Raw genomic sequence first — 19,360 nt, 5'->3', positions numbered from 1 at the left:
TATGACCTTCACACAAGGTGGTTCAGAAAAATAATAGAATCCTGCATAAGCACTTGGAAATAAATCAAGCATTACATTACATTCTGTCGTATCTGTCTGGATAGTATATCTGTCTGGGTACTAAGAGTAACAAATTGTTCCAACAACTGAATGGTACACTTGAACATACATGAAAAAACATTTTATTCTAGACATAAACAAAAGCAAACTTCAATAAGCAATATTAGACTTTCAGACAAAACCCCAAACAAACAACAATCCTGGTGGCCCAGCTACTAATCAGCTTGCAGCAGAGCTAAGGAATCTCCAATACTTGAATAACCGCGGTGGCAAAATGCACAAGTAAGCTACAGCGCGCCAGGATGAACTGAAGATTCTTTCTGAGATTTGCACCTGCAAGAGATTTCATTCCCGAGTTAAAACCACGAGTCAACTTGCTGCAACGACTGGACATACACTTCAAAACCGGAGGCAATGAGAATGTACCATCATATTCAAGGCACAATCAAGCATTAAAATGGTAACAGCAATGCAATGGTGGATTGATGTTGAAATGCCAAATATGTGGAACACTTAAATCCGGATTTGGTTGAGGTCATAGTGAATGACTTGGATACAGATCTGGGATGAGTTAGATACCGATCGGATTTGGTTTGGCCAAGGTAATTACTGGGTGATATGGGATCTAACTTGGCCTCATATGAGTTGACCCATACACAAGGGTGACACCTGCTTAGGGGCTAGGTCAGCCACCCATTATCAATTAAGCAAAAGAATAAACCAATTTATCCAAGTCCTGTGGTCCTGCCCATGAGGTGTGGCTGCCAGCAAGGCGCCAACACGCATCTGGTGAAAGTATTAACTCGAATCAGGTCTAAATAGCCCCTATCAACCCGCACCACTTGGCAAATGCATCCTATGAAAGGGAAGAAAGATAATCTATGGACGACAAAGCCGAATTTGATGCATATTGACACAAATAGAAAAGGGGGTGGGGGCAGAACACCATACCTGTTGCAGAATGAACGAGATGCATAATTATGATTGTTGCAGTTGCTGCACAGCCAGTCCCCTTCGCGCCATTTTGCTCTGGTAAGGCACAAGAACATATGTACTCAGTTAGCTACTTCATGTCCAGTGCAAAATTAATAGTAACTTGCATAAGCAGCACTTTTCAGGATGCATTCATTCATGAATGGCGACACCAATATTGTGCCACGAGACGTTATATAGGTCTACAAGAGTTAGTCCAAAATAACTAGACATGTCCAGTCCAAAATAACTACTCTTTGCATAAACAGCACTTTTCAGGATGCATTCATGAATGAATGACAACACCAAGATTGTGCAACAAGGCGTTATGTAGTTCTGCAAGAGTTAGTCCAAAATAACTAGACAGTATTCAGTGCCGATTTCAATTTTACCGTGTGACAAACAGAAAAGGTCCATGCAAATGAACACTACAATAAAAATGGTGACGTAATCTTGGTAATCACTCCCAAATTTCATATTAAACAAAACATATCTTGCTTCCTGACATAATCTTGGTAATCAATTCTCAAATATGGTGACATGATATTGGTGGTCAATTAAGATAACACTGCAAAACAAGTATAGTGACCTTTTGATGCTATACCCTGATCAATATCTTGCGCATATTAACATTTTCAGAGCATATAATGCACTGAACCAAATGCACAATTTTTGTACTACCAGGTTTGCTGCTGGGCCTTAACATGCAACCTAGGACCAATTTAATGAAAACAGTACTACATGTGTTGGATTTGTCACATGAGAATCTATATTTATGAGAAATATTACCCTTGTCCAACACCAGGCATCGCTGAAAGTTGTCCAGAGGGTAATGCCGTTGTGTGCCCATTGTCATACCCCGAATAAGCCGTCTGTCCAGCTCTGTCTGAGCCTGCCATCTTCAATAAGATTGGAAAATACATCAAGATCTGCAATTATTAGGTAGACCATCGATGAAAAGTAAAAGGCCCACATGACATACTGAAAGTGGATAATCAGCATTTCCTGGATTAAGCCTTTTATTATCCCAGTCATTAGCCAGCTCTTCTGATGCCAAACGCTTATTACCTAGTGCTGAAACAGCAAGAATTTTCAGTATCGTTACTGAACTACACATTGATACTTGATAGCAGTTAAAATGTAACGTGCCACTTGCCACAGCGAACTAGATGAAGCAAAAGAAAGAAAGAATGGCACAGTTAACTGAATACGGAGTATGATAACACTATGCTACATGAATCACTACAGCAGCCTTTCAGAAAACAAGAAGAAACAGTGTGCGTGGTTATTATCAACGTTTTTTTAGGGGTTTACACACTATGTTGATCATGGAGAAGTTACGCACAAACATCTGCCAACATTAACCCATTAATTATTTTTAAGATGGCATATATTTCAGCTGTGAAAAACAGCACTTCCGAATTTGCATGTAATATCAGGGTAATTAACCTATTTGTGATGGCAAAGCAGAACAGAACCTTTTGAAAGGCCAGTAAATAGGAAATTTCTCTACTCATTCGACTCACAAGGTATATTTTTCTAAGTTAAGAGCGTGAGGTTTAAATTATATGAAAGCAGAGCAGAGATGTCTTACTGGAAGAAGTATCTGTTCCTGTGGTTTTCATTGTTGTAGAGGCCATGCCTGATGGGACAGGTGCATTACACTCTTTGCACTGGAAAAGATAGAATAAGGAAAATAGTCAAGCACATTGTGCACTCCATGAACAATAGGCATAGTAAAGAGAAACTGAAACTAGAATTAGTACGTAAGTAGAGAACAAACAGCAAGGAAGGTAGTATATTTGTGTGAGATGCAAACAACTTGCTGTCAATGTATGTTATGTTTAAGAGCGGACATGGAAGTAAGTGAGGAAAAGTAGAAGATAAGAAAAGCAACTAGGTCGGACATATTAAATTCTAATGATGGCCTGAGAAGTTGTAGCATCAGGGCCAAACTAGAGTTAGCAACAACTCGAGTTAGCAACAACTCGCTATCCACACGAAGTCCATATGTATTACAGAAAAAGGCAAGACAGTACTACATCAATAATGACTAGTTTGAGAGCTAAATTTTTCATAACAAGCATATTAATATTTGTTTACCTGAGTACGAGATGAATAGTTGTGAAATCCACAGCTACAGAGCCAGTCCCCCTCACGCCAGTCTTTCGGAGGGCCAACTTGAAACTGATTTGTGTTGTTGCCTCCAAATTGCCAGGCAGAAGACTGCATACCATATCTACCAGCCATCCCATACTGCCAGTTTGCATGAGCAAGCAGCTGCTGCTGCAGAGCTGAATTGCCAGGCATCCCAAAGTTCATCTTGTAGCCAGCATTCTCAATCTGCTGCACCCTGGCCATATAATCTGCGTAAGCTGGCAGCAGCCCCCCCATCGCTGGCATGGCTGCTTCCTCCTTGGGCAGGCCGCACTTTTTGCAGTTCTTTCTGGATGCATAATTATTGTTACTGCAACCTACTCATCCATTTGCCGCACGCACAAACCAACCACCACACCAGGCACCACGACAACGCACCGAAGTACACGCACACCAGCCATCCCGCACAAACCCAAAGAAGAGAATAAGCACACGCACACACTAGTCATATACTCAGAAAACATAGTGGCAGTTTTTTTTTTCTGAACTCATCTAGTAGAAACCATTAAGAATAAACAGAAACAGTAATCTAAAAGCTTCAACACATAAGGTAAGGCATGCGACTAGAAACAAAACATGGCCCCAGTTTACGCAAACATTCGATGCCAACTTGATGGTGGATGCATGCTCTAATGCTTGAGCAGGATACATAGACTTTGTAAGTAAAATGCTTCCAGAAATAACTCCGTACCCAGACCTCCACACCCCAGGATTACATTACATCCATGTTTTTCTATGTAATAATATTACGGCCATATACCATATCACGCTAAAGCCACAACCACTAGACTCCCCGTTTATGAAAAGGGGAGGTAAACCTGACGAGATGATTTAAGCAGAGAAGACATGGATGAATATGCTTGGTAAACCTCTGATGCGGGTGGGTGGGTGTGTGGAGCGAGATCTCACAAAGTTGAGTTGAACTGGGAGTGGGGCATATCCTAGCCCACTGATGTTACAGCACGATACGAGGTGGCCTACAGCATCTGCAGCTCTGCTGCCTACCGTCTTGCTCCCAATCCTCACTTCATTTCATATCTACATGAGCCTAGATGGCGAATAAGTAAAACTACCTACACCGACCAAGCCATGTTTGATGATACGCAGGCTCCTACCATTGGAGGAGCAGTGATGACGAATGGAAGCTTGCGCTTCTACAGCGCGCGGTTAGTTGAGGCGAGGGTTTGGGGGTTGGGGTGTACCGTTGCAGATCCAGTCGCCGGCGCGTGGGAGCCACTTGGAGTCGCGCGGGGTGTGCGGGTCGACGAGGAGGCGCGGCTGCTTGCAGCGGTTGCAGAGGGAGCGGAAGGCGTAGTTGCGGTTGCCGCAGCCGCCGCAGTCCCAGTCGCCCTCCCTGCCGCCGCCGCCCGAGCCCGACCCGCCTGAGGAGGAGCCCGCGCCGGCCATCGCGTCGCGTCGCTTGCGGCGGCGGTGGGAGTGGTGGTGGTGGTGGATTTGATTGGGAGTGAAGATTTGGGGAGAGAGCAAGGTGGGGATCCTGGGAGATGGGAGAAGGTATATTCTCCTTTCTCCCTGGCTCCGGCTACGTCACGCAGTATGTGTGCAGTGTTGTAGGGTTCAAATATGAGCTAAACAAGGTATAAGATTCGTCGACTCAATTTGAAACACAATACATCACATCGTGATCAAATTCCAACTTAGACTTTGAATTTCCAAGTTACGGAAATGGACATTGCATTTCAAACAGAGTTTAGCATTACAAATGAATCTCAAATACATGAGGTAAGAATAAAAAAGTGCAAATAGGAATCAATAGAGTAGTCTTACATTATTTATTGAAATATTACAAGTTACAAAGATTTGAAAGAAATAAATTACAAAAGAGAATCCTAAACCAAATCTTGATCGTGTCTTCTTTACCTTTACCTTCTGCTGCAAAACAAACATTATGTTTTGTTATGTTAAAATGTTTTACTTCACCATTGGCTTGACAATTTTTAATTGAAAACTAGCTTTTGAGAATCAAAAACTTGTCCTGGTCCCCAAATGGAGATTAGAGGGAATTAAATATTTCTTAGACAAGAAAGGAGTAAACTGGATCATACAATCCATGCGGTGTATTCTGTCATCATCTACAACAAAAGGCATAGCTCCTCTCTGCTTTAGATTCAACTTGCACAACAGATCTGCAACATTTTCCACATATGCAAGCCTTGCCTTTTTCTAGATTCACCGTCTTTGCCGTAATCAAGATCTGCAATGTGTTTCAGTGGAAATTGCGGATTTGTCCCTCCACCATCGCAATTGCGTTCTGCCATCAATCCAACCAGCTGAACGATCACCCACAGGACCAAGAGTTGGTAGCAAAACCAGGTTTACCCCTTGATGGCCCTGAATCCTAATGGAGATCCGAAGCGGAAGGAAAAGGAAGAAGAGATGGGCATGAGGACGGAACAATGATTGCAATGACTGATTGGTTAGCGTGAGAAAGACTCCCGATCACTAGAAAGTGGCGCGTATATCTACATTGGCGATCACCGACTCAGGGTGATTCCGTAGGCACTAAAACTGATGATAATGTTCAGGTTGAGGTCCAACCGGTGGTGGGTACAAATTAGATTGGTCCTCTCCTTGTTCCTATTCGGGACCGGTGGGCAAAGAATCTCCAAGTGTACTCTCGACGACAACCACATGTTCAGGGGGAGCAACAAGGTAGTGATGTGAGCTTATCTAACATAGTGGGGAAGCAACCACATATGCAAGGGGGAGCAAGGCAACACTACCAGCTCATCTGACATAGTGAATTTGCCTATTGTGTTGCGAAAGGAGACACGTGAAGCGGGCAGGAAGGGTGAAGTGGCTTCCAAGGCTCTCTGCGAAATGCATGCTCTGCAAACAGTTTCTGATGACCATGACATTGGAAAATTTATGTCTTACAATGTGTTGTCTCCTTCCTATATAGCGTTTGTTGCCTCCTTACAAACGGTGTCAATTCCAAAGAATTGGAAAACTGCAAAGCAAGATCCATAGTGGCATGAAGCAATGACAAAGGTGTTGGAAGCACTGAAGAAAAACAAGACGTGGGTGATAACCACACTTCCGGCAGAAAAGAAAGCAGTAATTAGTTGTAAGTGGATCTATAATGTGAAGCAGAATCCTGAGGGGAAGGTAGAATGGTACAAGGATAGATTAGTCGCTAGATGGTTTAGTCAAACATATGGTATTGACTATGATGGAACGTTTGCTCTAGTAGCAAAGATGAACACAATAATGATATTGGTTTCCCGTGCTTCTAACTTTGGGTGGAGGTTGCATCAATTAGATGTCAAGAATGTCTTCTTACATGGTGACCTGTAGGAAGAAGTATACATGGAGATACCAGCAAATTTTGGTACCTCACAAACCACAGAAAAGGTATGCATGCTGAAGAAAATCCCTGTATGGTTTGAAGCAATCCCTAAAAGCTTGGTTTGATAGGTTCAAGTGTGGTGTTTGTGGTATGGGGTATGGTCAATGCAATGGTGACCACACGGTATTCTACATACATTGTGATCAGAAGATCACCATTCTTGCAGTCTATGTGGATGATATTATCATCACTAGAGATTACCAAGAGGAAATAAAGAGATTGAAAGAGTGTTTGAGTAATGAGTTTGAGGTCAAAGATTTGGGCAACCTTAAATACTTCTTTCTCATAGAAGTGGCCTGGACAGAGAAGAAAATATCTTTGTGTCAATGAAAATACACCTTGGAGCTTTTGAGTGACATGGGCATGATGGCATGTTGTGCAGGTCCTACCTCGATTGAACAAAATCATCAAGTGACGGCACCATCAGGTGAGCTAGTGAATAAGGAAGATTATCAAAAATTGGTTGAAAGGCTATTATACTCGTGTCATACTAGGCCTGACATTACATATGTCATGGGTGTTGCGAGTAGATACATGCATGAGCCGAGGAGTGGGGGTCTTGATATAATGCACAAAATCTTAAGATACGCGAAGGGGACACCGAGAAATGGGTTGTGGTTTGCAAAGAGTGGACATCTTGAGATGGATGGCTATAGTGATTCTAATTGGGCTGGTTGTCAAGATGATAGAAGATCAAAGTCTGGTTGATGTGTATTTGTGGGAGGAAATCTGGTGTCATGGAGAAGCAAGAAACAAACAGTTGTGTCTAGATCAACAACATAAGCTGAATATAGAGCTTTATCTCAAGGGGTGAGTGAGATGCTTCGCGTAAAGTACATTCTGAGTGAGTTAAAACTTCCGAGGAAGGGACCCTTGAGGGTGTGGTGTGGCAATCAATCAGCCGTAAATGTTGTAAACAATCCACTTCAACATGATAGGACAAAACATGTGGAAATTGATCGTTTCTTCATCAAAGATAAACTCGATGTTGGGATCATCAACCTTACTTATGTTAGCTCTGGGCAGCAGATTGCAGATTGTTTGATAGAGGAACTAGGGCCTCAAAAATGTAACTTCGCATGTGACAAGATGAGATTGATAGATATCTAGCCCAAGTCCATATGAGAGCTGACCTATAAAAGGAAGGGGCTGGTGGAGAGCAAACCTAACCCAAGAGAACTCCTAGCCGCCAATATATGTTGTTTGGGAACGAACATAGAAGTGCCTCTCTTGTATCAACAACATGCCTATAGTCTGTATTTACAACTCCAAAAATATTTAGCTCAAAACTCTATCTACATTTAGAGAAATAAGAAAGACAAATTCTACTGTGAATAGTGTCCATCTTGGGTGAATAGTATTTCACACCATTCACTTTCAAACTTATCTTTAGATCTTTAAATGTAGGTCGAATTTGAAGCAGCAAATTTTGGTGTTGCATGTACATGTTTCTTCTATTAAAAAAACGACCTTATAGATCCTATCTAAAGCCAGATCCTACCCAAGTTGTCCCCGTAGATTTATGAAATTGTGGAAGAACTTTCGTTGTTCTATTTCAATTTTAGTAAGAGAATTTCTAGTTTTTCTCATAGCTAACTAGCTAACTCACCATCTTACCAAGTTTAGAGTTTTAAATCTGAGCTCGTTGAATCAGGCAAGCCAAGCCAAGCTAACTCATGGTTTTAACGAGCTGAGTTGAGCAAGGCCAACCTTGACACTGACAGGTGGGACCCACACAACAAATATCCTTCTGTATTGTAATTAGACATACCGTCTGCTATTCTGCGATGTCATAATCACGCAAAACAAGTTGCATTCTGATCTTGGATGAGGACCACCAGCAATGCCCTTCACAATTGTAATAAACATTTTTATTGGCTAGGTGAACTGTCAGAGTTACATGACAATAACATTTGTGCGGTTACAACCTATCAACTCTTCAGAGTTTCAGCACCAACTGCCATTCTGCCAAGCTTTCAAAATCTCTCTTCTATTGGAAGAAAAAAATCGAACAACTGGAAGATTTGAAAACATCAATCAGCTAAAAACCTACGAAAAAAGCTCAGAGAAGCGAAGGGGAAAAAACGATCCGGAACTCCCACGGACTCATGAATGCTGGCCGCTGAATAATAACCTCATAGCCACATGGCAACGGAAGCTTGTCTCATACAGTAGCAGGAGCAGCAGCTGTGGCAGCAGCTTCTTCAGTTTGCAAGCTGTTGTAGTAGTCAACAAGGACTTTCCACCCACTAGGGCACATGAAACCATCAGGAGGGTTCTCTCCAGTTTTGGCGAAAGTGCGCATCTGATTAATTGTAGGTTAGTTGTTAGAAGCAGGTAGTTATCTCCGGTTTTCTAGCAGAAAGCAGTGATTCCTGACAAATAATAAATGTGATTAAAACACATACCTTGGTTCCAGAGATGAACAGAAAATCTTGACTACGTGAAGGTTCAAAGAAAGCCATCTTCTTGGCCACTGTATCGTACGCTGCTACCTGGAGCAAATAAAAATGTGTGTAAACCTAACAGTAAGTGGAACTGCGGAAGCGATATAAAAAATACGCGCAAGAGATAATGAAACGTTGAACATGCATTCCGAGCATTAGCAATTCAAAGTGGAAATAATTAGTTAATGATTTACAGCTGGGGGAGGTGAATGCAACAGAAGAAAAATATGATGGGTTTGATAATATTAAATGTGGAAGGAGGGCTCTATGCATCAAATACCTTGAAGGGCAGTATGTTGAGTTTCTCCAAACCAGGAGCCATGCTTAGGACCTTCTTCCCATGGTCTGGGTTGTACAGATCTCTCTTCTCTGTTGGATGGCCCATTCCAGCTGGATCACGTCCCACTATGTAGAAATTAGCACCGGCATTAATTCGTGCCTTTGCGTGCCACTGCACTTCTGTTGGGCCAGCATAATGCATCGGAGAGGGAAATATGGACACTACAGTAGTCTCAGGATCAAGTACTCCATCTTCTAACACCTGTGATGCACCCACCATAAGATTTTGCATTTTGCATTATCCCAGGTGTACAATCTATGTAAACAAAATTAATACCTTGCTGTGCTGTTCCATTCTAACAGGAAGTGGGACATCATCAGCCTTTGTAAAACCACCCAAAGGGTGTAGCAGTAGGATGGGATTCTTGAAACCCATCTCTAAGAGACGTCTTCTAGTGTCATTCATCAACAGTGCATGCCCATTATGGACTGGATTTCTCAACTGGAATGCAAACACAGCATCAGCCCCGCGCTTGTCGAATTCATCCCTGAGTTGCTGGGGCGAAAGCCTGTAATGATCGAGACCATCGTTGTATTTGATGGGCTGCAGCACTTCCAGATCACCACCAATCAGCCAGTTACCAGCTGATGTTATCGCCTCATCAACATAAGGTAAACCAGGCGCAGTTGTCCCCCATGTTCTTGCAATTCTTTCTTCTTTATTGTGAGGGTATATCTCTACGCTGATAACAGGATAATATTTATATCAGTAAAAAGTCTAGTTAGAACTGGACAAAACATGAACAAATTAATTAGTCATGAAGGTGCTGTCATAACGTTAGTTAAGTTTCATCAGTATGGTCTATGATCGTACATATGATTGACGGCTACTACTTTATTAGTTAATGCCACTTCAAAAGGGAAATTTTCCAACCCGTGATTTCACAAAGGGAAAGAATAAAGGGCGATGATGACATGGATTTGTAAAAACAAATCTTAACATCACAAAAATCTAATCATGATTGCTACTTCATGGGCCAGAAATTCCCAAACAAATAATGCTTACAGATATGATGTGAGGAATCAGCACATAAATGGGTTTTTGAACAATCCGGTTATTATAGGTTTCTGTGGTTAGATAAACCAAAAATATTTATGTCTCGGAGTAAACCAAAGAAGGCTTGATGGTGTGGTTCAAGTAAAGGGGATGTTTTGATGGTGGGTTTCAAATAAACCCAGCTCTGTCCTTCTCATTCCATTACGACAATTCATAAGCTCATTTCAGAACCGTCAAAGCATGTAGGAAGTAATTCTCAAAATCTATCCCGAAGGAAAGCTATACCGAGGTTAATTCAACCAAAGCATGGAGGAAGTAATTGTCAAAATATCCTGAAGAGAAGTGGTGCCCAGGTCCTGGCTCATGGCCGACTTTTGACCAAAATTTAGAACTGTCATTTTTTTATCGTTTCAGTACAATTTTAGGAGTACATGACAAAATATTTAAACCTTGTAGGAAATTCCAATCTAAGTTAATGAAAATTCAAATCAGGAAAATAACCCGGTAACTGATTTGTCATCAGAAACTAGTACAGTAAATATCTGCAAATTACCCTGATTTCTACAATACATACATATAATGATATAACTATAATAACTGTGATTCATAGCTATGTGGAAGAAAGTCTACTAAGATTCAGATATACTTAAATGGTCTCGAACACACGTAGTTCAACTACAGTTTGATGGGGTGAGCTAATGGTGCTGATATTACTGTTTCATATGACAGAAAAAGTGCAAGATATTGTCATGAGGAGAACATCACATGTCATGTGAGTTGAAATCATGTCAATTTGTAGTCCCCACACAAGAAGAACCATTCATCCAGCGATCACCTAACAATGTATAAGCGCGGAAGTATTTAGAACTTTTGAATGAAAAGTTCGTTTGTTTTCCACTTGATAAAGAGAATTGGTCAGACACATCATGTTACATCCAATTATCCAAAACAGTGATAAGGAAAGCTACCCGCTTAAGCATTTACGGGGCTAGTAAAATCAAGTTGCCAATTTAGTCACGAGGTCAAATATGCATCACAAGGTAATCCATATGCAATCACAGTGAGAGGGACATGACCGGAAAGCGACAGCGCCCTCAAGGACAGCAACAACTTTTTGTCCAGACGTTCTCATCCATTGAGCTTTTGCTAAGCTGCTACTGGCGCGCGCTAGGTGCGATGGTCCCCCCCAAACCTCCCAAAGTGTGGACTAGAACGAACAGACAGCAAAGCTAAGATGCTTCACTAATATTCAGGGCAATGATAAGATGCTTGGCTGCATTTTCCTACAATGAAAGGACGACAAAAGCTCTCTGGCGATGAGAAAGACAGCAGGTGCCACCTTCATTGGCTGTGAGCTTGCGAGATGGTTTCTTAAGTATACTCCATAAAACATAGTTTGCTGAACCCATAATGCGTGCAAATTGCAGACTCATTGTTAGATTCACCCCGTTGCTGATGTATCACCAAAGCAGAGAATTTTCGCACCCAAATTGCCCTGAAACATGGTCGAATTTGCCGTGCCCTCGTAGTTTTTTTGTTTAAATATATCTTGAAACAGTTGTGTTCAGTCGAACCAAGAACCATCAAAATGGAGCGCAGATAAACAGGGCAAATGGACGAAATGCGCAAACCGTAACTGACGCAATATCAGAAGAAACGGAGGGAGGGGGAAGAGAAGGGCGAACCTGCGGAGGACGGCGATGAGGTCGCCGTCGGGCCCTGCGAGCGCGACGTCGGGCGCGGCCCCGATGCGGTCCTTGTCGGCGTCGTCGACGGCGAGCACGATGGGGAGGGACATGTTGACGACGGCCCCCGAGGGGAGGCGGAGGGAGTTGAAGTGGATGCACTGGAGGTACTGGTGCTCGCGCATGAAGCCGCGCAGCGGGGACGCCCAGCCCTCGGCGAGCACGTGCGCCCACTCGACGTCGACGGGCGCGAGGCGCAGCCGCGGGAGCGCCTCCGCCTCGGCCCGCAGCGCCGCGCGGCGGGCGGGCGGGGCCACGAGGTCGACGAGCGCGCCGCCGTCCGGGTCGATGAGGGAGCTGCGGATGGCGGGCGGCATGGCGCGGCGGGCGGGGACGGGGCGGGAGGTGGTGAGGCGGAGGCGGGGTTGGAGATGGAGGTGGAGGGGGTGGGCGAGGGAGGCGGCGGCGGAGGGGGTGGCGCGGCGGCGCGGGAGGGGAGGGTGGTGGTGGAGATGGGGAGGAGTGAGGAGGTGGAGCGCCATGGCTGGCTGGCTGGCTGCTAGGTGTTCGACCACGCCGGCACGCACCAGTGTGTTGTGTTGGTCGTTTTTATTTTGTTGTCACCGGTCTACATTCGTGGGGAAGATTATTTATATGTGGACACGGCATGTTGACCCCAGATCACTGCAAATTGTTCAATAATAGCGGGATTAAAGAAAGAAATTACGAGTGATGATCTGCGACTATTAAAAAGGTGTGCTTTTTTTAGAGCAAACACATAGTATTTCATTAATAGGAAAACAAATTATATAAGTAAACAAACGTTGAAAGCTACCAGACAGATTAGAAAAAAACGGTTATCCTAAAAATTTTGCAAAAAAAAACCTAAAAAACAGAAAAGTACAGAACTATCCATAGCGCTTCCTGCACTCGCCAAAGCCAACGGCCGCCGCCTAGATACGCGGTGGAAGAGATGTCGAGCCTCCACCATTACCATATCCAAAAGAGCACCATCGTTAACGAGGCTTTGTGAGTCGATGAACTGGCATGGTGCAACCAGCGAGGCACATGTCGCCGTGGCACGTCACGCGTGCTATCTTGAACCAAGATCCGTCGGATCCCATCGACGAAGTCGAGGAAGAATGACAAATCCACCACCTCCGGACAAGCATCCTTGCTCCAGAGCAGCCACCTCGCCCCGGCCCCCAACACCTCCGTGGACAACGACAAACGGCAGCGACACGTCAAGAAACAGATAGATCTCGCCATATCTGAAGAACGGCGAGAAGATCAAGCCAACGACCTAAAAGATTGCTGATACGTTTGCAAGTGTTTCTACAATTTTTGATGCTCCATGCTTGTTTCACACCAATAGCTATATGTTTTGTTTACACTTCGTGGCATTTTTATGCATTTTCTGGAACTAACATATTAACAAGATGCCACAGTGCTAGTTCATGTTTTCTGTTGTTTTTTTGTATTTTAGAAAAGTTGTACAGGAAATATTCTCGGAATTGGACGAAACAAAAGCCAAACCTCTATTTTTCCGACAAGAAGACGGAGTCCAAAACAGAGACGGAGGAGGGCACCGATGTGGGCACACCACCCCTAGGCGCGGGCCCACCCCTGGTCGTGCCTAGGCATGGTGTGGGCCCCCGGGCGCCCACCAACCTCGCCCTTCCGCCTATAAATTGTCTCTCAACGCGAAAACCCTAAAAAAATCAGCCTCTGTCCACGAAAATTTCCGTAGCTCCGCGTCATCGAAGACTAGTTTCGGAGGACAGAAGTCTCTGTTCCGGCACCCTGCCGGGACGGGGAATTCCTTCGGAGCCATCTCCATCGACTCCACCGCCATCTTCATCGCTGTTGCTGACTCCCATGATGAGGAGGGAGTAGTTCTACCTCGAGGCTGAGGGTTTTACTGGTAGCTATGTGGTCTATCTCTCTCTCCCATGGTATGATCGTTATGTGATCATGAACTTTATAATCTAGTTGAATAAGTAGATGTTACTCTTCATCTATTATGCTACTCAAGTGGTTTTATTATGTAATCTCCGGAGACACCTTGTCCCATGGTGTGAAGGTGACAGTGTGCGCATCGTGTGTCTCTCTTAGGCTAAATTTTACAGAAATACTTATTTTGAGTTATAATTTGAGTTGGATGTCTCTATGAAAGTGTGGTGTTTGCTAGAATGCGAGCTTTAAGGAATGCTTTTATAGCCCTACGCAGTGAATTAGTGTTCGTTATCCAATCGGAGAGTAGTTCAGAGTAGCATAGTGAAGAGATGATATTTATGTATTCAATTATGATATCATTGTTGAGAGTGTCCACTAGTGAAAGTATGATCCATAGGCCTTGTTTTCAAGCATTGAAACACCGTTTACAACCAGTTCTGCTACATGTTTGCTTGTTGCTATTTTTATTTCAGATTGTAATTACCACTCATAAGCATCCATATTACTTGTATTTCACCATCTCTTCGCTGAACTAGTGCACCTATACATCTGACAAGTGTATTGGGTGTGTTGGGAACACGAGAGACTTCTCGTATCGTAATTGCAGGGTTACTTGAGAGGGATATCTTTGACCTCTACCTCCCTGAGTTCGATAAACCTTGGGTGATCCAGTCAAGGGAAACTTGTTGTTGTTCTACAAACTTCTGCACTTTGAGGCCCAACACTGTCTACAAGAATAGAAGCGTGCGTAGACATCAAGCTCTTTTCTGGTGCCGTTGCCGGGGATGTAAAGTAAAAGGTACTCACATCCTATGGTTACTAAGCTATCTTCTAATACTGTTGCTGGTGTGTGAGTGCTCGAAGTTATTTCCTTTAGATTCTGCAATTATATCTTTTTATTTGTTATTTTTATTTTCACTAGTTAGGCTTAATGAAAAACAATAACAAAAATTGAGAGCTTTATAATATTTATCTTGAGTTAGGATATGAGGTGTTTGAAGAGAAAATTAAAAAATACACGAGACTTTATTTGCATGCTAATAGCAATGTTAATAGTATGAATTCTTTGAACACCATTATTACTAATGCTATGGAAAAGTCTAAGTTTGGGGAAGCTGGTTTTGATGAGTATGATATTTTTAGTACCCCAAGCACGGAGGAGGAAATTTACTTTGGTGATACTATACCTCCAATATATGATGATTACAATGATGAATATGATATTTTCAGTCCACCTACTATTGAGGAGAAAATTAATTATGATTACAATATGCCTCCTATATTTGACGATTATGGTGATGAGGATAATAATGATAGCTATTTTGTTGTATTTGCTTTAATAAAAATGACTATGCTTATGTGGATAGTAATAATTATTTTGTACATGTGGCTCATGATAAGTATGTTTTATTTGATAGTTATATTATTAATTTTATTCATGATGCTACTGAAAGTTATTATGAGAGAGGGAAACATGGTTGTATGTATCTCAACAATATTAAGTTTCACCTCTTCATGTTCAATTTTTTTAAGTTGCACTTTGTTTTGCTTTCCTATGCTTGTTGCTTTGTGCTTCCATGACTTGTTTCTTTACAAGATTATTTTTCATAAGAAGTAGGTTAGACTTAAATTTGTTATATATTTTCTTATTGATGCTCTTTTTTACTTCAATTCATATTTCTTATGTGAGCATCTTCTCAAACTACCGTGCCTAGCTGAAATGCGTTAAAGAAAAGCACTCTTGGGAGATAACCCATGTTTTATTTCTGTATTTTTTTTTCTTTGGTTGAGTCTTGGAAGTTGTTACCTCTGTAATAGCCTCTTGTTATCATGTTTATTTCGTTTTTGTGCCAAGAGTAACCTCTAATAGGAAGAAGGTAAGATTTGGGGAAGTTGTTGTCGTGAAACAGATTCTATGTTATCACCAAAAAATCCGTATTCCCAGCCAGAACGTCGTATTGATCTGATAATGTTTGAGAATATGCCCCTGGTTATTATCTAACTTTCGTTAGTTTTGCACTTTTCGATTTGAGCAACAGAGGATTTTCTAAAAATCGATCTTTACGTGATATTCTATTTTCGTAGATTTTTGCCACTATTTGCCAAATTAGTGGTCTGACTCTTAGTACCTCTATCCAAGACTTAAGTCCTATATTTTTTCAGAAAGTCAAAAGAAGTAAAGTTTGATTAAACTTTTAGAAGAATGTATGAACAAATATAATATTTTGTAGGTACCATATGAAAATATATTTCATTATCTATCAAATGATATTGATTTTATACTTTTAATGTTAATAATTTTTAATAAAAACTTAGTCAAACTTAACATAGTTTGACTCTGTGAAAGCGTCGCCAGAACGTCACTGCATACACATTTATATATACATCACCTCGATTCAATGTGCATGCGAACACTTGAGAAGCTGTCTGCAATGGAAGGGCTGTTAATAGCGGGTATAAGAACACTGCTTGACTAGCGCAACCTAGTCAAGACTGTCGATGTCGGAGCACCCCTCTGCAGAGTGTAAAAGTGTGAATTTCACCCCTGTGATTCCCGGGTAGGGAAACTTACTTTCATGTGTGGCACCATGCTTTTTAATATGCTTAATACATTAGCCACATGTCGTTGTTTTTGAAAAGCATTTCTGTTTTACAATTTATATGATTGTGTATAATCGGTTTGCTGAGTATGACTTGTCGTACTCACCCCAGCTCCCCAATGTTTTTAGAAGATCTCCGTTTGAAGTTTAGGCTGGACCAGCGGGTGGGAAGCGATTAGAGAATCTAGTTGTAATTCTGGTGTAATTATAAAGAAAATATGAATAGATGAGTTTCTCGAGATCCACTGTGCTGGTTTTCGCCTGCATTTTTAGCCTTGCGCGAGTATAAGCCTCTCGGTTTATAGGCGCGCGGCGGCTGTCTCGTCCAGGCCCGGTCTCGGGCGTGACAGTTAAAGTGGTATCAGAGCTCTAGGTTTAGAATACGCGGGGAAAGGGTAGATCGTTGATTTTGCGACTAGTATCTGTTGGTAGTATTTTCTTATTTTGGTGTAAGTAAACAAAAAATTAGATACTTGTTGTTATTTGATTTCTATATTGCCTTGTTGAACCTAGTTTTATTATAGATTTGGTGATATGGAGTAGGAAGTATATATATGCACCCTTTGGTCACTGGCTGAACGTAGATTGTTTTCGTTGCATGTTCTTAAAATGATTGCCTCTATTTTCTGCCATACGTTCTAGTTCCTGTTTGAGAGTGTTAGCAACCTCTAAATAAATTGTAGACTCCTAGTCTGTTTTGAAGTCAACTGTTTTTTAGCAGAAAAAAAAAATGCTTTGCAGTATTTAGTTATCACTTGGTGATTAGTAACTGATATTTTTTTTATATAGCTGCCCTTTCTTGCTATGTCGTACGCATACCCTGGATCATGTTGTGTGCTAGTTATGAAAAGTGAAGATTATATTTGTTTGACTGCTAGTTCACCATGATCCAATGTTTTCAGTAAAATAAAATACTTTGCACTACTTAGTTTTGTGATCTTAATTGGTTTTCCTTTGTGAGGATTGGAATTGCATATCCCATTTGCTTTTCTTGTTAATTTATAGGGCACTCTGTACTATGTTTTTAGTATGCATGACCCGAAGATACAAGTAAAGTCAATAAGATGGTAGAGTAATGTGTTTTAGTTTTGAATTTCGAGGACGAAATTTTTATAAGGTGGGGAGGATGTGATAACCCAAATTTCTTTGTAAATAATTAATTTGTGTTAAATGATAATTTGCTATAGATTTTCTTGTTTAGCTAAATTCTTGTGTTTATGTTGAATGGTTATATTCACATGCATAGAAGATTAGGCAGGAGCAGAAAGTATTTTGCTTATCCATGATCCTTGGTTTAGTTAGAAGTAGCTAAGATAGTTTTTGTGTACGTGTATGTATTGGTGCTGCTAGCCATCGGCTAAGCATATGTATGTATTAGCGCCTTGAGCTAGTACGAAATACCTAGCTAGTAGTAGTACAAGATATTTAGGACAAAAGGAACATCTGAAAATTAGGGCCTAGCCACACTTTGCCAAGCCAAAGTTTAGCAATTTGGCATGTGTTTGGTTCTTGCCACACTTTAGAGCTGCCACACTTCACTAATAATATGACCCACTTTACTAATAATATGGCCCACTTGTTATAGAGTGAATTTTTTGCCAACTTTTGCCACACTTTGTGGCTTCCAAAATCCTAGCCACACTTTTGTGGCTGCCACACTTGCCAAAGTTAGGCTTGGCAAACTGTGGCTGGGAACCAAACAGGCCCTTAGTCTCTCCAACCCACCTCCCGTGTCGCTCCCCAGGCGGCACCGGGGGCGCACATCGCCGCCGCCACACCCACCCTCTACCCGGCGCTCCCCTGCCGCCGCTGCTGCCGGCTGCTGCGCGGTGGTGGCGGCGGCCCCCGCCAAATGGTGTCGGGGAGGTCCTCCTTCCTTCTCTCTCTCTCTCTCTCTCTCTCTCTCTCTCTCTCTCTCTCTCTCTCTCTCTCTCTCTCTCTCTCGTGGCGTCGGCCGCCGTCGGACTCAGCTAGGGTGAGGATGACGGCTCGCCGGCGCAAGTGGCACGGGCGGCGGCCCCGGGGACGCGGTGGAGGCCGAGGTGCCGGGCCGCCGGCTGCTCGGCGCGGAGTCGCGCGAAGCCACGAGATCGAGGCCGCGCCCAAGATCTGTTGGAGCGGGTGGTCCCGGCGGGGTCATCGCGTGCCGCAGGCCGGCCGAGGAGCGGCGGTTCCGGCTGTTGTCTGCAGTTCCGTGGTTGAGGTGGCCACGGAGAGGATGGTGGCGCGGCGGCGCCACAGACGCGTCGGCGGGCTGGTGCGGCCAGGGCCGATCTAGGCCCGAAGGGGGCTGATCTGGTCCTGCTCGGTCTTTCGGGCTCGCCGGCGCAGGCATGCTGGGGTGGCGGCCCCGGGGACACGGTGGTGGTGGGTTTGGGGTGGCCGGCTTCGCCTCGGCACGGAGGTTGTGCGGAGGACGGCGAATCTCGGGGTGTCTCGGCGCGGTGGTCGCGTGGAGGCTGCTCCCAGCTCCGTCGGTGTCCCGGTGGCCGTGGTGGACCACTGCGTGTGGTAGGCTGCCATTGTTGGCACCCCATGGCAGAGGTGTGCCATGGTGCATGGACGGCGGCGCGGCGGCGCGGCTCTTGGTGGACCGGGCGTTTTCGCAACGTCTTGGGGACGGCGGGAGGTTGGCGTGAGGAGTTGGCCTACCGTGCGTGGAGGCCGGAGCGGCGGCTCCGGGATCTTGGTGTCACTACTACACAACTAGGCCTACACCAACACATAGCTTGCTACGATACAGATATGTGTATCTAGATTTCACCTTCCCACGTCCC

At 43.4% G+C, this 19,360-nt stretch overlaps 2 protein-coding genes across 3 annotated transcripts; both read right to left on the bottom strand.

The window, feature by feature from the left end:
- Positions 1 to 21: 21 nt before the first annotated feature.
- Positions 22 to 4,743, bottom strand: LOC127330953 (uncharacterized). 2 transcript variants are annotated; one of them, XM_051357034.2, is made up of 7 exons: positions 4,392 to 4,743; positions 3,136 to 3,506; positions 2,627 to 2,705; positions 2,015 to 2,106; positions 1,822 to 1,931; positions 1,012 to 1,089; positions 22 to 393 (listed from the first exon to the last, which is right to left on the bottom strand). In XM_051357034.2, the coding sequence occupies exons 1-7, from the start codon at positions 4,594 to 4,596 to the stop codon at positions 348 to 350; spliced, it is 981 nt and encodes a 326-aa protein (XP_051212994.1). In that variant the 5' UTR covers positions 4,597 to 4,743; the 3' UTR covers positions 22 to 347. The 2 variants fall into 2 exon arrangements, with proteins under 2 accessions (XP_051212994.1, XP_051212995.1); XM_051357035.2 differs by having other exon boundaries at positions 3,136 to 3,478; positions 4,392 to 4,525.
- A 3,672-nt stretch (positions 4,744 to 8,415) lies between these two features.
- On the bottom strand, positions 8,416 to 12,607 carry LOC127330952 (ATP sulfurylase 2). The gene is made up of 5 exons (XM_051357033.2): positions 12,028 to 12,607; positions 9,623 to 10,028; positions 9,287 to 9,547; positions 8,968 to 9,054; positions 8,416 to 8,864 (listed from the first exon to the last, which is right to left on the bottom strand). Exons 1-5 carry the CDS (start codon positions 12,567 to 12,569, stop codon positions 8,724 to 8,726), a joined length of 1,437 nt encoding a protein of 478 aa, XP_051212993.1. The 5' UTR covers positions 12,570 to 12,607; the 3' UTR covers positions 8,416 to 8,723.
- Between the last annotated feature and the right edge of the window lie 6,753 nt (positions 12,608 to 19,360).

Source organism: Lolium perenne, chromosome 2 (assembly GCF_019359855.2).
Source record: "Lolium perenne isolate Kyuss_39 chromosome 2, Kyuss_2.0, whole genome shotgun sequence".
Lineage (NCBI taxonomy): Eukaryota > Viridiplantae > Streptophyta > Magnoliopsida > Poales > Poaceae > Lolium > Lolium perenne.
This window is presented reverse-complemented; position numbering and strand designations above follow the sequence as displayed.

Coding starts and splice junctions, on each gene's coding strand:
- LOC127330952 (XM_051357033.2), bottom strand. CDS start 12,569: ATGGCGCTCCACCTCCTCACTCCTCCCCATCTCCACCACCACCCTCCC. Junction 10,029..12,027: donor CTCATCGCCGTCCTCCGCAG/GTTCGCCCTTCT, acceptor TCCTGTTATCAG/CGTAGAGATATACCCTCACA. Junction 8,865..8,967: donor TGTTCATCTCTGGAACCAAG/GTATGTGTTTTA, acceptor ACAATTAATCAG/ATGCGCACTTTCGCCAAAAC.
- LOC127330953 (XM_051357034.2), bottom strand. CDS start 4,596: ATGGCCGGCGCGGGCTCCTCCTCAGGCGGGTCGGGCTCGGGCGGCGGC. Junction 3,507..4,391: donor CGGCGACTGGATCTGCAACG/GTACACCCCAAC, acceptor ATGGATGAGTAG/GTTGCAGTAACAATAATTAT. Junction 1,090..1,821: donor ATGCCTGGTGTTGGACAAGG/GTAATATTTCTC, acceptor GTGCCTTACCAG/AGCAAAATGGCGCGAAGGGG.